Source organism: Mercenaria mercenaria, chromosome 18, assembly GCF_021730395.1.
Source record: "Mercenaria mercenaria strain notata chromosome 18, MADL_Memer_1, whole genome shotgun sequence".
Classification (NCBI taxonomy): Eukaryota; Metazoa; Mollusca; class Bivalvia; order Venerida; family Veneridae; genus Mercenaria; species Mercenaria mercenaria.
This window is the reverse complement of record NC_069378.1, coordinates 56,870,333-56,884,927: the sequence shown is the minus strand read 5'-3', so window position 1 is coordinate 56,884,927 and position 14,595 is coordinate 56,870,333. Positions and strand designations below refer to the sequence as shown.

The window sequence follows — 14,595 nt, the reverse complement described above, 5'->3', positions numbered from 1 at the left end:
TGTTATTAAGTGCATGCAGGACCTTGGGCTAATAACGTAGTGTACATTAAATACATATTGATAGAGATACAGTTTTAAAAAGCTATTAGTCCAGAAAGTATTAAATACATTAGCGGCGTACTTCTACATATTTTTGCTTAAGGGCACTATTTTACAAAATGACTTTGATCTTATTCTACCTACTGCATCAAGAATTGAGTGTAGCATCTTCACGTTATTCGAATAATAATAATAATAATCTAACTGTAATTATAATTGTAATAATTAAAATAATGAGCCCGCCCGGTTTGCTCAGTAGGTAGAGCGTTGGTCTACGGGTCTCGGGGCCGTGAGTTCGATCCTCGGGCGGGGCGTATGTTCTCCGTGACTATTTGATAAACGACATTGTGTCTGAAATCATTAGTCCTTCACTTCTGATTCATGTGGGGAAGTTGGCAGTTACTTGCGGAGAACAGGTTGTACTGGTACAGAATCCAGGAACACTGGTTAGGTTAACTGCCCGCCGTTACATGACTGAAATTCTGTTGAAAAACGGCGTTAAACCCAAAACAAACAAACAAAATAATGATGATAATGATAATAATTGAAATAGTAACAATGATAATTATATTGGTAATAATTATCATCATAATAATAATGATAATAATGATAATTTTGATGATGATGGTTATGATAATGAAAACGGTAATAATTATTATAATGGTAGTTATTTAACGTTGTTAACAATATTTGTCTCTATCACCAGTCTAACATATGGTTCTCTGAACAAAATGACTGTACAATTCGATTCTTACCAGGCAACATAAACAGTGAAATAAAAAGGCATGAAAATGATAATTCTTATGGAATTATAAACGTCTTGCAACTCACAAGTACGACAAATCAACAGAATACATTACTGTAATGATATGGTGGCTGATGGTGGACAGAAAAATGAAATGAACAAATTAGTAAAAAATGTTGAATTAATAATCGGTTTTTATTACAATTAATGTGAAATTGAATGACATGGTGTATCAATGCACAGTAATTGTAGAAATAGTAAAAAAAAATATAAATAATCTTTGTTTTATTTACATTCTGTCTAGTTATTGTACTTTGTACTTTTTGACATAGGTTTTGAGAAACTGTTTGATTATGTCTAAAAATAGTTTTGGGCAGGTAAATATTTTTGGAATGCATCATTTATATTTGACAAATTTGATGTGTCACTTAGATGGCCATCAAAAACCTCTTCAGCTTCATTTAATAGAACAACATTACAAAAGTGCGTTTGACATTTGTAGCCTTATATTAGCCACTTGTTGTCGTAGGATGACTAAAGTATTTCACTCTTAACGTGTTTCTATTCCCTAATCGGGTTTGTATTGGCACAGATGACCGGATCTGAATCAGGAATGGGGTGTAGTTCTCATATTTATATTAGCATTTCTACATGCATTAAATAAGCTGTCAAATATTTTCATTACAGTTCACAGCGGATTTGAAAATCAGTCGGGGAAAAAATCGAGAAAAGTATCTGCGATAGAGTGAAACTTCAGTTTAGGAAAGTGTGGCCCAGGCATATATGAAATAAATAAGACGTTGTTTAAATGGTACGAAGCCCGTTACACTATAATAATTACTACCATTTTCATTATCCTAACCATCATCATCAACATTATCATTATTATCATCATTATTTAAATGATAATTATTATCAATATAATCATCATTGTCAGCTATTTTAAACATTTAGCAAAGTAACAGCTTTACAGTTTGAATTGAAATGTACTAAAGAAATTCCAGTTCTAGTTCCATTTCAAAGCATATGAAAATATATTTTCGGTGGAGCATTATTTTTCCAATGAAAGAAATATTTTATTCGCTTAAATCAACTTTCTCACAAAAGCATTTAAGTCTACCTGACAAAGTAAAGGAATTATCTAGCTATGTTACGTATGCACGGAAAGTGTACGTACTTTTTTCTTTAACAAGGGTAGAGATTTTTAGATTTAGATTTAATAGGCGAGGCGAAGAAAATAGTCAAAGCCAGGCTGTACTGAGACTTGAATGTTTTCTAAGATTAGCCTAATAAAGACAGTATCCTTATGTTCTATTAATCATGTCATCTGATGAAGGCATACAGACACTAAATAATAAAACGGCGCGAAAAATGGTAGTCGCATATAATGAAGGATTCAAATAGTCCTCAGTGTTTTTGTTCTGTAGAGCTATTTTCCTTACTATCTTTGCAATTATTTTGCTGAAATCACATGACAGGTCTATGCTTGTCATGAAAGTAGCATTTTCATAATGAAATAATAACGTGACAAAATTTGTCGCGGATACTTAGATCATACACCACTACTACAATTTGGGGTCTCATTTTTAGCTGATTTTACAGTTTGTGTGTTTGACTGAAATATTTTTCTTGCATCAAAATGATCCCAACTTTCCTTTTGATTTTTATTCTGCGCTAACACTATTCTTCAAGAAAATGTAAGTTACAGACATTTAAAATGGGTCCTGTTGTGTGCTGCAGCCATTGGAAATATGTCAATATTATATAGAATAGGCTAATGAAGAACAGTTGTTTGAATGTTGTAACCTGTAGAATCATTTTTAAATGTTACTCACCCACACGAAAGATGGTAACCAACAAGATACACACCTATCCTTTATTTACTTTAGCGGCGCATTAGTTTGAAATAAAAATACACAGCCTTATTTTTGGTAATTTGAAATAGCTCTAAAATCTCTTGCATTTCTTTTACATTGATTAAAAATTGAAAATTTATATTCATCTGTAAGTCATCCATAAAAAAATAATTGCTTTCAGTTGTGTCATATGACATTAAGGAAGTGGACCCGTATTGACAATCGGCAATTTCTGTTCGGTTACGTACTCTCGTGTGCTATTTCCTCATCCTACGGTCATAATAGAAAATTGAGCCGCGCCATGAGAAAACCAACATAGTGCGTTTGCGACCAGCATTGATCCGGATGTGCAGGCTGGTCAGGATCTATGCTGTTCGCTAACGGTTTCTCTAATGACAAAAGGCTTGAAAGCGAACAGCATGGGTCCTGGGATGCGCAGGCTGGTCTGGATCCGTGCTGGTCGCAAACGCACTATGTTGGTTTTCTCATGTTGTGGCCCATTTATTATTGTTTTCATAAAACCGGAAAATGCCGAAATCGCATACATAAAATACATAATCGTAAATTTTCTCCTTTACACATGGCTTAATATGGAGGTTCTGGTCTGCAGACCCCAGTCACAGCGTGAGTTGTTAGCTTTTTAATGTTATATATATATATATATATATATATATATATATATATATATATATATATATATATACAGAATATTTCAAAATATGAATCGATTATTTTACAATATATTTTTTTATTTTCCTTTTATAATAAACTACCCAGATTAGGCAACAGTTTCAAGAACATACATACATTCGTAGGGATCCATTGTCGGTACATTAAGCCAATTTAATATGATATGTAAAGCAGAAATGAACTTATTGAATAAACGAAGAACTTCCTACACGCGACTATTACGTTTTCTATCCGTAAATCATATTTTATTACATGTAGAACTTGTCACCTGATTACAATAAGTCATGAAGGAATCTGACAAAATGTTGTTGCATCAACGACATGAAAAAGTAAGATTTATTATTCCTTTCGACTCCAAAGGATCTTTTTACAGATCTTGTTTACCCTTTATTTTTGCATGTAAGTAGGATACATATATAAAGTAAATACCAAAAATAAAACAATTCTGAGGTTTTAGATTTTGTTAATAACGTCAAACGAAATTTTCCTTTTAATTACTCTTTCATTCTAGTCAACGGTCGCTGCTATCTGGGGCCATATTTATAAAGCATCTTAAGTATAAGTATAAGAAATAAATTATTTACTTAAGTATTACTTAGGTAAGAAATCTATTTTACTTAAGTATATTTGTTATTCATAAAACAACTTAATAAGTAATTTTTGGCTTTTATTGTGGACGAAAACATTAAAAAAAAAACCCATTAATTTCAGACAGATACAACATGCACAATTATGTTTAAAGTGCTTTTATCTGAAAAACAACACTTTAATCGTACTCACGACACCATTTTGTTTTCTGACTTAAGTCATTTCTTACGTATCTTAAGCTGTTTTGTGAATAGGACTTAAGATTTTTACTTAGACTTAAGCTGATATCACCACAAACTTAAGTAAAATCTACAACATAAGTCAAAACTTATACTTAAAATGCTTTATGGATACGGCCCCTGGTCTTTGCTGGATGGACTGTACATGTAACCGTTTGCAGTATTTAAAAGGCTGTTCTACAACTGATCTGAAAGACTAAAGAAATACGTCGACAAGGTCAACAGATGAAGACACATATATATATTTATTTCGTTTGTCCCTATAAACAGCGTATCAAAACGTCAATGGACTATGCTAGCAATTGAAGTATTCGTTGTTTAAGAAATCTACGTGATTTCTCATTTCTATAGTTAGATTTTTTTCACTGAAAAAAAAGATATATAAAAAAGGTAAAGTGACCAGTATGGTGTACAAGCCTCCCGTCCAGTCACTACTGAGTTCTGGGGTTATATTATCGCTCGGACTACAGGAAACAAATACATCATAGTAAACTGAATTATATCTTACCGTAAGAAATGGTCGAAAGCAACCATAAAGTTGCAAAAGTCTGTATAACTGCGAGCATCTTTTAGATAAGCAAGCATATGTAGATTCTTTATCCATACATGATGATCATCGCCATATATCTTGATTCTGTGATTCAAAATTTTGCTTCAGAATGCAAAGATTCAGAAAAATGTTAACTGATTCGTGTAATTTAATTTCCTTTTTGTTCCCTTTCCTTTTGACCTTTTTCTTTTCTGTTCTTTTCACTTCTTTGCAAAGTTTTAGCAATATATGTCGTAGGATAGTTCTATTATTTGTTTTTCTAATTTTACAGTTTTGTCAGCATTTTACCCTATAGAGTTTTTTGAAATGCCGAGAAATTTTTTTTTTGTTATGCAGACATTCTATAAGTTTAATTTACATCCTTTAGGTGTTTTTTCCGACGCTTTATGAAAGTACGTCACACATACACTTTTTCACTGAAACTCCTTTTTGGTATATTGCAACCTTTTTCCAAACATTTAACACTAAAAGAATTTAATATTCTTTTAGTGTAATTAAAATACGAAAAAAACACACCGTTCACACCTTTCGAAATAACCTTCCCTATGATGTAAAAATTTCGAAAATTGCTTTATATACAAGTGGTATGATATTATTTAGCTAAACAAACATACTTTCACAAAAAAATTATTATGGTCAAGCTCATCCCACAAGAAGCGTGAAATATTTTATTGCTTACAGGAATATGGTGTATTTATGCAGTGTTGATATATGCGGCGATAACATCTGGCCGTCAAATTCGAAACTAATGCAGCATAAAGTGTATTGTATACAACATCACTTAACGAAAATACTGATTTAAAAACCATATTTTGGTAATGTTTCTGTTTTAAATGTTTTATTATGCATATATCGGTCAGTCTTTTGGTTATTATTGAATCGTTAAACGAAATGAAAACGCCAGGTCACTTTAAAGTACAACTACAATTAATACTGGTTCTTAAAGTTCAAAAGTGTAAATTTACAAAAAAGAAGAAAAGATATAATAATGTAACGATTACATTTTTTTTTTCTGTATTTCAGAAAGCCATAGAAAAACACTGTAAACTCGCATGTCGAGCGTAGCTAGTTTGGCCAGCTATTTTGTTTACAACGCAATATATAAAGCCACATATATATAATTATTATATTTTTTTGCGATCATAAGTGGACATAGCACTCGGCACCTAAACACACACACAAAGTAGCAAAACTATTATAAAACTGCAAGTACTCTACATGTTAACAAGCATTTGGAAATTTTCAGTTCAGAAATGAAGAAAAATTATACTTGTTTGCTTTGGGATTGAAGTAGCTTGATAGCGTAAAAAGGGCTCGCAGTCTTTATAGATTAAGAATGGCCACAAATTCATTTTAGACGTCGGGGATGCATGGAGATGCGTCCTGGTGATGATGTCGTATATTTTTGTACAATATTTGCACGTCACATTTTAGATACACAAACCTAGTCTTTACCATTAACATTTGAATGATTTGGGAAGCTTTTAAACAAGCAATTTAGTAACGATTATGCCGAGCTGGAACCTGCCCACCTTTTATTTACTGTGGTGACAATACGCCATGATAATTCAAGTGCATAGTCTAGTGTCATTTTATATCTGTTTTATATTTGTTTTTGCATTGTCCAGTGTCATTTTATATCTGTTTTAAGTTTGTTTTTGCATTGTCCAGTTCCTATTTATATCTGTTTTAAGTGTCCTTTTTGCATTGTCCAATGTCATTTTTATATCTGTGTTATATCTATGTTTTTTTTTTGCATTGTCCAGTGCCATTCATATCTGTTTAAGTTTGTTTTTGCATTGTCCGGTGCCATTCTATATTTGTTTTAAGTGTGTTTTTGCATTGTTTAGTGCCATTTTATACCTGTTTTAAGTGTGTTTTTGCATTGTTCAGTGTCATTTTATATCTGTTTTAAGTTTGTTTTTGCATTGTCCAGTTCCTATTTATATCTGTTTTAAGTGTCCTTTTTGCACTGTCCAATGTCAATTTTTATATCTGTGTTACATCTATGTGTTTTTTGCATTGTCCAGTGCCATTCCATATCTGTTTTAAGTTTGTTTTTGCATTGTTTAGTGCCATTTTATAACTGTGTTAAGTCTGTTTTTGCATTGTCCGGTGCCATTCTATATTTGTTTTAAGTGTGTTTTGTTTTTGCGTTTTCAAATGCCATTTTATATCTGTTTTTATTGTATTTTGCATTGTCTAGTGCCATTCTATATCTGTTTTAAGTGTGAACTGAAAGCAGCAAAAATGTGTTACTTTAGGGGATTATAGTGAACATACACAACCGTAACATTTGGAAACCGACTCTTTCGCGGAATTAACCGTAAATCGTTCTTTCGCGAAATAATATTGCGCTCATAAAGTCGCGCAATATTTCCGCTGCAGAACTCGTGCATATTTCTCAATAAAAATGTAACAATCTATAACTATTGCTGTATGTCGGTGTGACGATTAAACCATCTAGAACAACAAATATGACATGATATTATTTCACTCCCATAAATTATATTGTTAATAAAACAAACAATCCGACTGTTAGGTAATTATCTGGCTTTTAAATATATCAGATAATTCACATCTCATTTCATTTACAAACCAAACTTAAGATTTTAGACACAACAGTTTGGTGATTGTAGTGAGCGTAGTCCTGAATATAGAGATAACGGCTGTTGTCTGTCGCAATTTGGTGCATTTCGTTTTGGTTGGCCACTCCAACTGCAATAGTAATAACGTTGTTGCTTTTCTGATGAAGTGAGTGAACTGCTATGTTTTCTTTGTTGTGACTGAAGAAATGGTATGTATGGCCTTCCGTGATAAATATGACGTCATCAGGTACTGCTGGTCTGTTGCCTTGACTAAAGCTGGATAGAGCAAGCTCAATGGCAACTAAATTGTTTGCATTATAAGCCCAGTTATGACTTGAAATGTGATCTATAGCTGACAGAAGACTTGGTTTGTCCATATGACTGAAAATTGATTGTATATTTTAAATTTTCTTGTTATTTTGTTAAAGTGCAACTGAGTAAAATGTACTGAAAATCTGATTTTAAAGTCATGTTTAACGGAGTCTTAATGACTGTCATATTCGGGTACATAAAATTATGATGTCGACGTTCCACAATTGCCGTCCAGCAATTTCTCTCTAAAAGCAAAACTACTGAAAAATCAATTTTAATGGGTGAGATAAATCGAAAATGCACAGTTCACTTATTCTTCACATTTTGTCATTACCCATCCCCCTATATCCTTGCGCCTCTTGGCTTACTTACTTGTCACTCATATTCCTTTAGGTTCATCCGTTTAGATTTCTATGATTTTAGCTAACTTGTCAATACCCAACGCTTATATGTTCATCTGTCTACATCCTACGTTTCTTGGCTTACTTGTTATCCCTCCAATATCGTGTACGTCTGTCTACTTTCATACCTTTTTTATTTACCTGTGTGTCTTCCAATGCTTTTTTTGGCCCATCTGTGTACATTTTCACGCCTTTTTTGGCTCACTCAAATACATGTACCTTCAAACACCCGTCTGTCTACATTGCTATGCTTCTTATAATACTTGCATACCCTCTAATGTCATCATGCTCATCTGCCTAAATTCCTACGCTTCTTAACTTCCTGCATACATTCCAACGCATTAAGAGTTGCCTGTCTACATTTCTATTCTTTTGACTTACTTTTCTCACCAACCCCAAGATCTTTAAGCTTGCTTATCTACATTCGTACGGTTCTTAACTTCCTTGCCTACCCGCCAAAGCCTTAAGGCATATCTGACTTTTCCACGCTAAAAGGCATATTTGTTTACCATCTTGTCTTTCTATATTCATACGTCTCTTAACTTATTTGTAAACCCTCCAACACCTTTAGGCTAACATATCTACATTCTTACGCCTTTAGCTTATTTGTCTTATCTCAATTGCATTTGAGCTCATCTGTCTACACTCCAACAGTTCTCAATTTGCGTGTCTATCCTCAAAAGCCTTATTGCTTATCTCTCTATATTTCTACAATTTTTGGTTTATCCTTAAAAGCCTTAAGGCTCATTTGTTTACATTCCCACTTTTCTTGACTCAGTTTGTTTACCCCTACGCCTTTAGACTTGCCTGTCAACATTTGTACAATTTTAGCCATATCTGTGTAAATACATGTTACCAACAACAAAAACGTCAAGCTGAATGCTTTAACGTTTATACATTTTTATTTTCTTAGTTGAACGCTTCTGTGTTTACCTGTCCTGTCTAAATTCCAGGTTGCACGCGCGTAGACTTACCTGTCCAAATTGAACGCCATGGACTTATCTTCTCCAAATCCAAGTCGAACTCTTTGAGTTTACCTGTCTGAATGACTCACCAAAATTAATTCTAACTTGAACCATTTGGAGCCTGTCTGACCAAATATTCTGTTGAAAGTTTTTGGAACCATCTGTCTTTTATCAAGTAACGAACGTATTTAAGTTACTCTGTTCCAATTCTGATATAAATGCTTTAATATTTACCTGACTTAACTCAAAATGAACATTTGTAACCTTACCTGTTGGCAGTATAATTGAACGATTTCATGCTTACCTATTTAATTTCAAAGTTGAACACTAGTAGCATTACTGTAAAGCTGCTTAATGTGAACGCTCTTAAATACCTGTCTCATATCTCCAAGTTGAACCGTTTCAGACTTGCCTGTCTAGAAGTTTAAGGGGTTGAACACTTTTAAGCGCACCTGTCAAATGTTCAAGTATTACATGTCGAAACTCAAATTTGGTCCGTTTTTAAGCGTACCTGGTTGAAAATATTGTTACCTGTCTAAATTCCATTGCTTTGTTCCATATCGACTAAATGTACCTAATGCCACCCGTGTTTCATCAGGGCCAATATCTAGATGTGATATAACGTCTGTCAGGACAGCTTTTATAGCACCAAAGAAAACTCTCATTGGATTGCTATCATCTAATATAATGATGATGTCCCTTTTGCATCCGGCTAAAACAGACAAAGAGTACTTGTATAATATTATCATAGTTTTGCTCGGATTTATTATTGTATAACATTGTACAAATACAAATGTATATACATTAAACATTCAGCTTGACGTTTTTGGTGCTGGTAATCTGTATTTATACAGGCATGGCTAGAATCGTACAAATTTAGACAAGGCGTAGGGGTAAACAAACAAAGTCAAGAAAAGTAGAAATGTACACAAGTGAGCCTTAAGGCAAGTAAACCAATAATTGTAGAAATATAGAGAGATAAGCATTAAGACATTTCATGGTAGACATGCAAATTGAGAACCTTAGGAGTGTAGCCGTTACATTGTTTTGAAGACTAAAACTCGGAAGAAGTTTTCCGGAATGATTGGATCGCTTCTAAATAAACATGGTGCAGACGGAACAGTCACGTGGTAAATATTTACGACGATGGAGAGAAGATCGTGCGGATAATCTCAATAGGGTCGGACACCAGAGCAGAACAGTAAACTATTCTTTTCTCCATGATTTTAGTAAATACCAAATCTATAAATATTATGCAATACTACAAGGAAATTCCAAAATAAATTTTAACCTTTAAAACATGCACGGCATTATTCATAACTCAGCAGGAAATTTTGCTAATCGATGTAGCCGAAGATCAGATATGTGGAATGTTTTGCCCTCTCTTATTTCCGGACGTAAATGTTCTCAACTATGAGTGAATGCGACGTTCATTCATGGTGGGTCAAAGCCAACCCCGTGGGTTGCAAATTTAAAGAGACAGATTGCCATGTCACGATTTCCTTTAACAAATGTCCAGCAAAATGTTAATATGCAGTACACAAAATCTATACGAAGCTCTTATGGAAGTGTATACCACAACCAAGAAAAATAATAGCAGACTCGGTTTGATTGAGTCTGTTCGTGATCGAAAAAAGGAATCAGTTCATATTAGTTAACTCACATGTCTGTTGCTGTGTTGCATGATGCGTGACTGGGGTCTGACTTACAGTCAGCATGGGTGTGGAAGCGGAACTTGCTGTTGTTGGTTGTGATATTGTTGTCGTGGTTTTCGTCGTTGCAATTGTTGTTGTTGGTTTTTGTGTTGTTGTCGTGGTTTTCGTCGTTGCTACTGTTGTTGTTGGTACAGGTTGGGGATTATTACACAAGTCAGAACCACAGCACTTGAGATTTAACGACATGTCACGTGATTGCAAACCGAGGACATCCGAATATTGTTGATTTCTTTTCCGGCCAAGCGAGCAGATCTGAAATTGTGAATGTTTTGGAATCTTCACATTGGAAGCTATTCATAATTTGTTTCCAGTGTGTTACTGTTTAAACTTGGCTTCCGCAGGCAGATATTTGTATTTTGAAAATGTATAAGACTACAATATGGTATAATTAGTCTTTGAAATAGTTCAAAGCTATGGATTCATATTCGTGCTATTTAAATGATCGCATGGTCGAAACGCGTCAAATAATTATTCTGTTATTACATAAGTTTTTTATAAAGTAATAATCATCTATTATCGTGTTTTGTCGAGAATTATGTTTCCATAACCACAATAAAACCTCTGCTATATACGGCTTATTTCAGTTTTTCTTACCATTTGAGGACCACACATCATACTATACAGATCTGCATTTCCGGCCGTGCTCGCTGTCTTTAACACGCACATCTGTAATTGTTGCATTTAAATGATTACCCAAATGTTGCAACATGTCATCATTAATAAATCTAATTGTGTGCCTTACTTTATTATTTTAATATTTCGGATTTCATCAATCCCATGATGTAAGAGCTCCTGTTTTTATTTAAAATCTATCCTAGTATTTTCCCTAATCACTAGCGATTGAAAAAAAGTGGTATAAACAAAAATTGGCACCAGACTAGTCAAATACTAATGTACATGTTATACAAAATCTACCTACCCTTTTCAATCGTGCGTTTCTCAGCTACTTTAAACGCGTAATTCGGTAAATTGATAGTATGCATATTGAACAGTGTTAAATTATCTTCTGTCATGCACCAGTGACATTGTCTCAATATGTCTTATCACAGAAACAGTCTGCGTATTCTTATTTGTTAACCTTGGATAAATTGCCAAGTAGTACTTTCGGTCTAGACAACACGTCCGCGTACACACGACAAATAATATTATACCAGAATGGGCGTTATACACAGCTACACACGAAAGCCCGGAACGATGAATAGAAGTCGTCTTACAAATTATTCTGAATGTGAAATAATAAAGTTGAACACATTTGTATTGTTTATTCAATCTAAACAATTCGCCTTGCATGATACAGATTTTAGCGTACACGTGTAGTTGAAACGATCGATTTATTTTTCCACACCAGTCACGAATATGAGTGTCTATGTGATAGGAAATACTGAGACAGTGTGACTGGTGCAAGATGGAAAATAAATAGCTACTTGTGTTACCGAACTGCGGTGAAATAGGTAAGTATCTTTACCCGTTTGTGACCATGGTTCTTATAATACACCTATGGACTGGATATAACAAGTACAGTGACATGTTTTTTTCTGGTTTGGTGCCAGTGGTTCAAATGTCCAATTAGCAGAACAAAACGTTCCAATCAACAATAAGGGAATTACTTTAATGATTTATTAACGTCCAGTCAACAGCTCGAGATTCTTTATATAATATTCAACAAATGTTTTATAGGTTATTCATCGATCTGGGAAAAGTGATTACATCTGGCGCTATTACGGCTTCAGACTGTGTTAAAACCAATGGAAATGACTATACATAATTATGAATAAAAAATGAATAAATATAGGCGCACAATATATAGTAAGTGAATTCAGAAATGTGATCATCTATTTCTCTGTATTACAGATTGCCAATTCTAAATTTAAATACTAGGTATATATTTGTACTTTTACACATTGAAATAATCGACTATTGATATCTTTTTCTTTTCTTTTTTCATCTTGATTTGACTTAGTTTGATCTCAACAACATATGGTCACAGCCCTAGGTAATTAAATAAAAACTGATTATAAATGCAATGATTGTTTATACCTCTCCTTGTGCACAAGTTTCGGTGTTACAGTTACTGACGTCGGACGTTGTCGTATTGCAACTGTAGCATGTGACAGCTGTAATTGGCAATTATTATAAAGTTATTTTTATAAACTGGAATACAGTGATAAGAGATATAAAACAGATTTCTTAAACTAAACGTGTAGCATAAAGCAGCTAGATATCATAAGCCCCTACGTACCTGCAATGATATCATAATATCAAAATTTGCTAACTTAAAAACTAAAAAAAACCTTAAAAAGAAACATAATACATCAGATACAAAATTTACTTAAAATTAAGTTGCTGATTTTTGAAAGCAACTTACGGCATTTTTTGCAGAATTTTGGACAAGCCGTTTTTGCGAGTATTTGGTCAGAGCATAGTTTGGGGTTCTGATTGCCCATTGCTATGCATGCGTCATGGTCTATATCTTGGCACGAGCTTCCAGTACCATTGACAGACCAGAACGAGGCTACTAACAACAAACCTGAAATGAACATTTGTATTTATAGAATAAATATTGCTCCTCCCAAAATGTGAACTACGGTAATATGCATATTACATCATGACCTTGCTTATGACCTGTTAAGAATGATTCTTTCATATTTTTAGAATGAAAATAAACTATAAGCTAACGCCACTATGGTTGGACTCACAGACACCTTACCTCTGAACCGCGGTTAATCAGAAAATAAAACACGTGAATGTCTTGATTACTCAATAAATAATGTATACATGTACCATCTTTAACTTTATCTAGGAGGTCAAAACCGACATGTTTGTTATCAATTTTTTCAGGAAGTGAAGTACATTAATGTGTGCGATCCATAAATAGATAATATTTCGGTGCCTGTGGCCTCATGTTTTTGTTGTGTTTTTTTTTCTGTAGCATTTGAAAGAGTTGTGCTGAACAAGATTTACTAAATAAGGTGAGGTGACCATAGATAATGTGCAAGAATCATTACAGTAATGTTTTTGACTACGAAATGATACATCTTTCACTGTATTAACCGGTGTTGAAGTATCGCTGAAAACTATCAAAATCAAAAAAATCTGTAACATATTTTTGCCATATAGTTTATATTTTCTATATTTTTGGGTAGACAATATACTTTTAAATGATAACAAAATTATGAGTTTACCAGGCATCAATATTTGATATATTTTAATAGCACTGTTATATAGAATTTACTTATTTGAGAATCGGATACCTTAAAGAGAATGCAATTGTTTTACAGCAAGAGGAATAGTTGTCATATAATTCGCCAGGAAAAAGGAAGTAGCCATTTCACTTTGTCTCTTATGTCCTTTTTATATTTTTGTTGATGACAATTTTATACATAGCACGAACGTTTTCGACCTATGGAATGAACTTTCCATTTTAATCATAGTTAATGTAAGCGTGAGTGATAAGGTCATTGATAAGGTCGTGTAAATGATAAATATAAATAGATATAACTACTAACCTATCACCCAAATTCCCTCCATTGCTAAGGTCGTTGAATATTACACCGTTCAGAAGAACATAGTTTTAAGGCATACACAAATTTGACCTGTATTATTTGATAAGAGATGACATGTCAAATGTTTAACAATGTGATCTTAAGTCATTGTGATTGTATAATGTAAACGCTGCTAAAGCTTGGTCTTGGTGATGTAGTCTGTATATAGAGTTCTAGCTGACTACAACATATTCGTAACAAGAAATATCTTTAAAAATGATGGTCGGCGAATTGTGATAAGGAAAGAAATTTATGATTTTTTTCATCTAACATTCATCTTTCATCTAACATTTTTCAAATTGCAAAACTAAACACCGCACTTTAACAATTTAAATGGTTCTCTTTTAATTTTTCGCAAAGGTTTC

The 14,595-nt window shown here is 33.4% G+C and overlaps 1 protein-coding gene across 1 annotated transcript; it reads right to left on the bottom strand.

Annotated features, from left to right (window-relative positions):
* Positions 1-7,243: 7,243 nt before the first annotated feature.
* Positions 7,244-14,300, bottom strand: LOC123539034 (vitrin-like). The gene is made up of 7 exons (XM_053530430.1): positions 14,195-14,300; positions 13,054-13,215; positions 12,726-12,802; positions 11,283-11,354; positions 10,637-10,940; positions 9,505-9,685; positions 7,244-7,676 (listed from the first exon to the last, which is right to left on the bottom strand). The coding sequence occupies exons 1-7, from the start codon at positions 14,214-14,216 to the stop codon at positions 7,295-7,297; spliced, it is 1,200 nt and encodes a 399-aa protein (XP_053386405.1). The 5' UTR covers positions 14,217-14,300; the 3' UTR covers positions 7,244-7,294.
* Between the last annotated feature and the right edge of the window lie 295 nt (positions 14,301-14,595).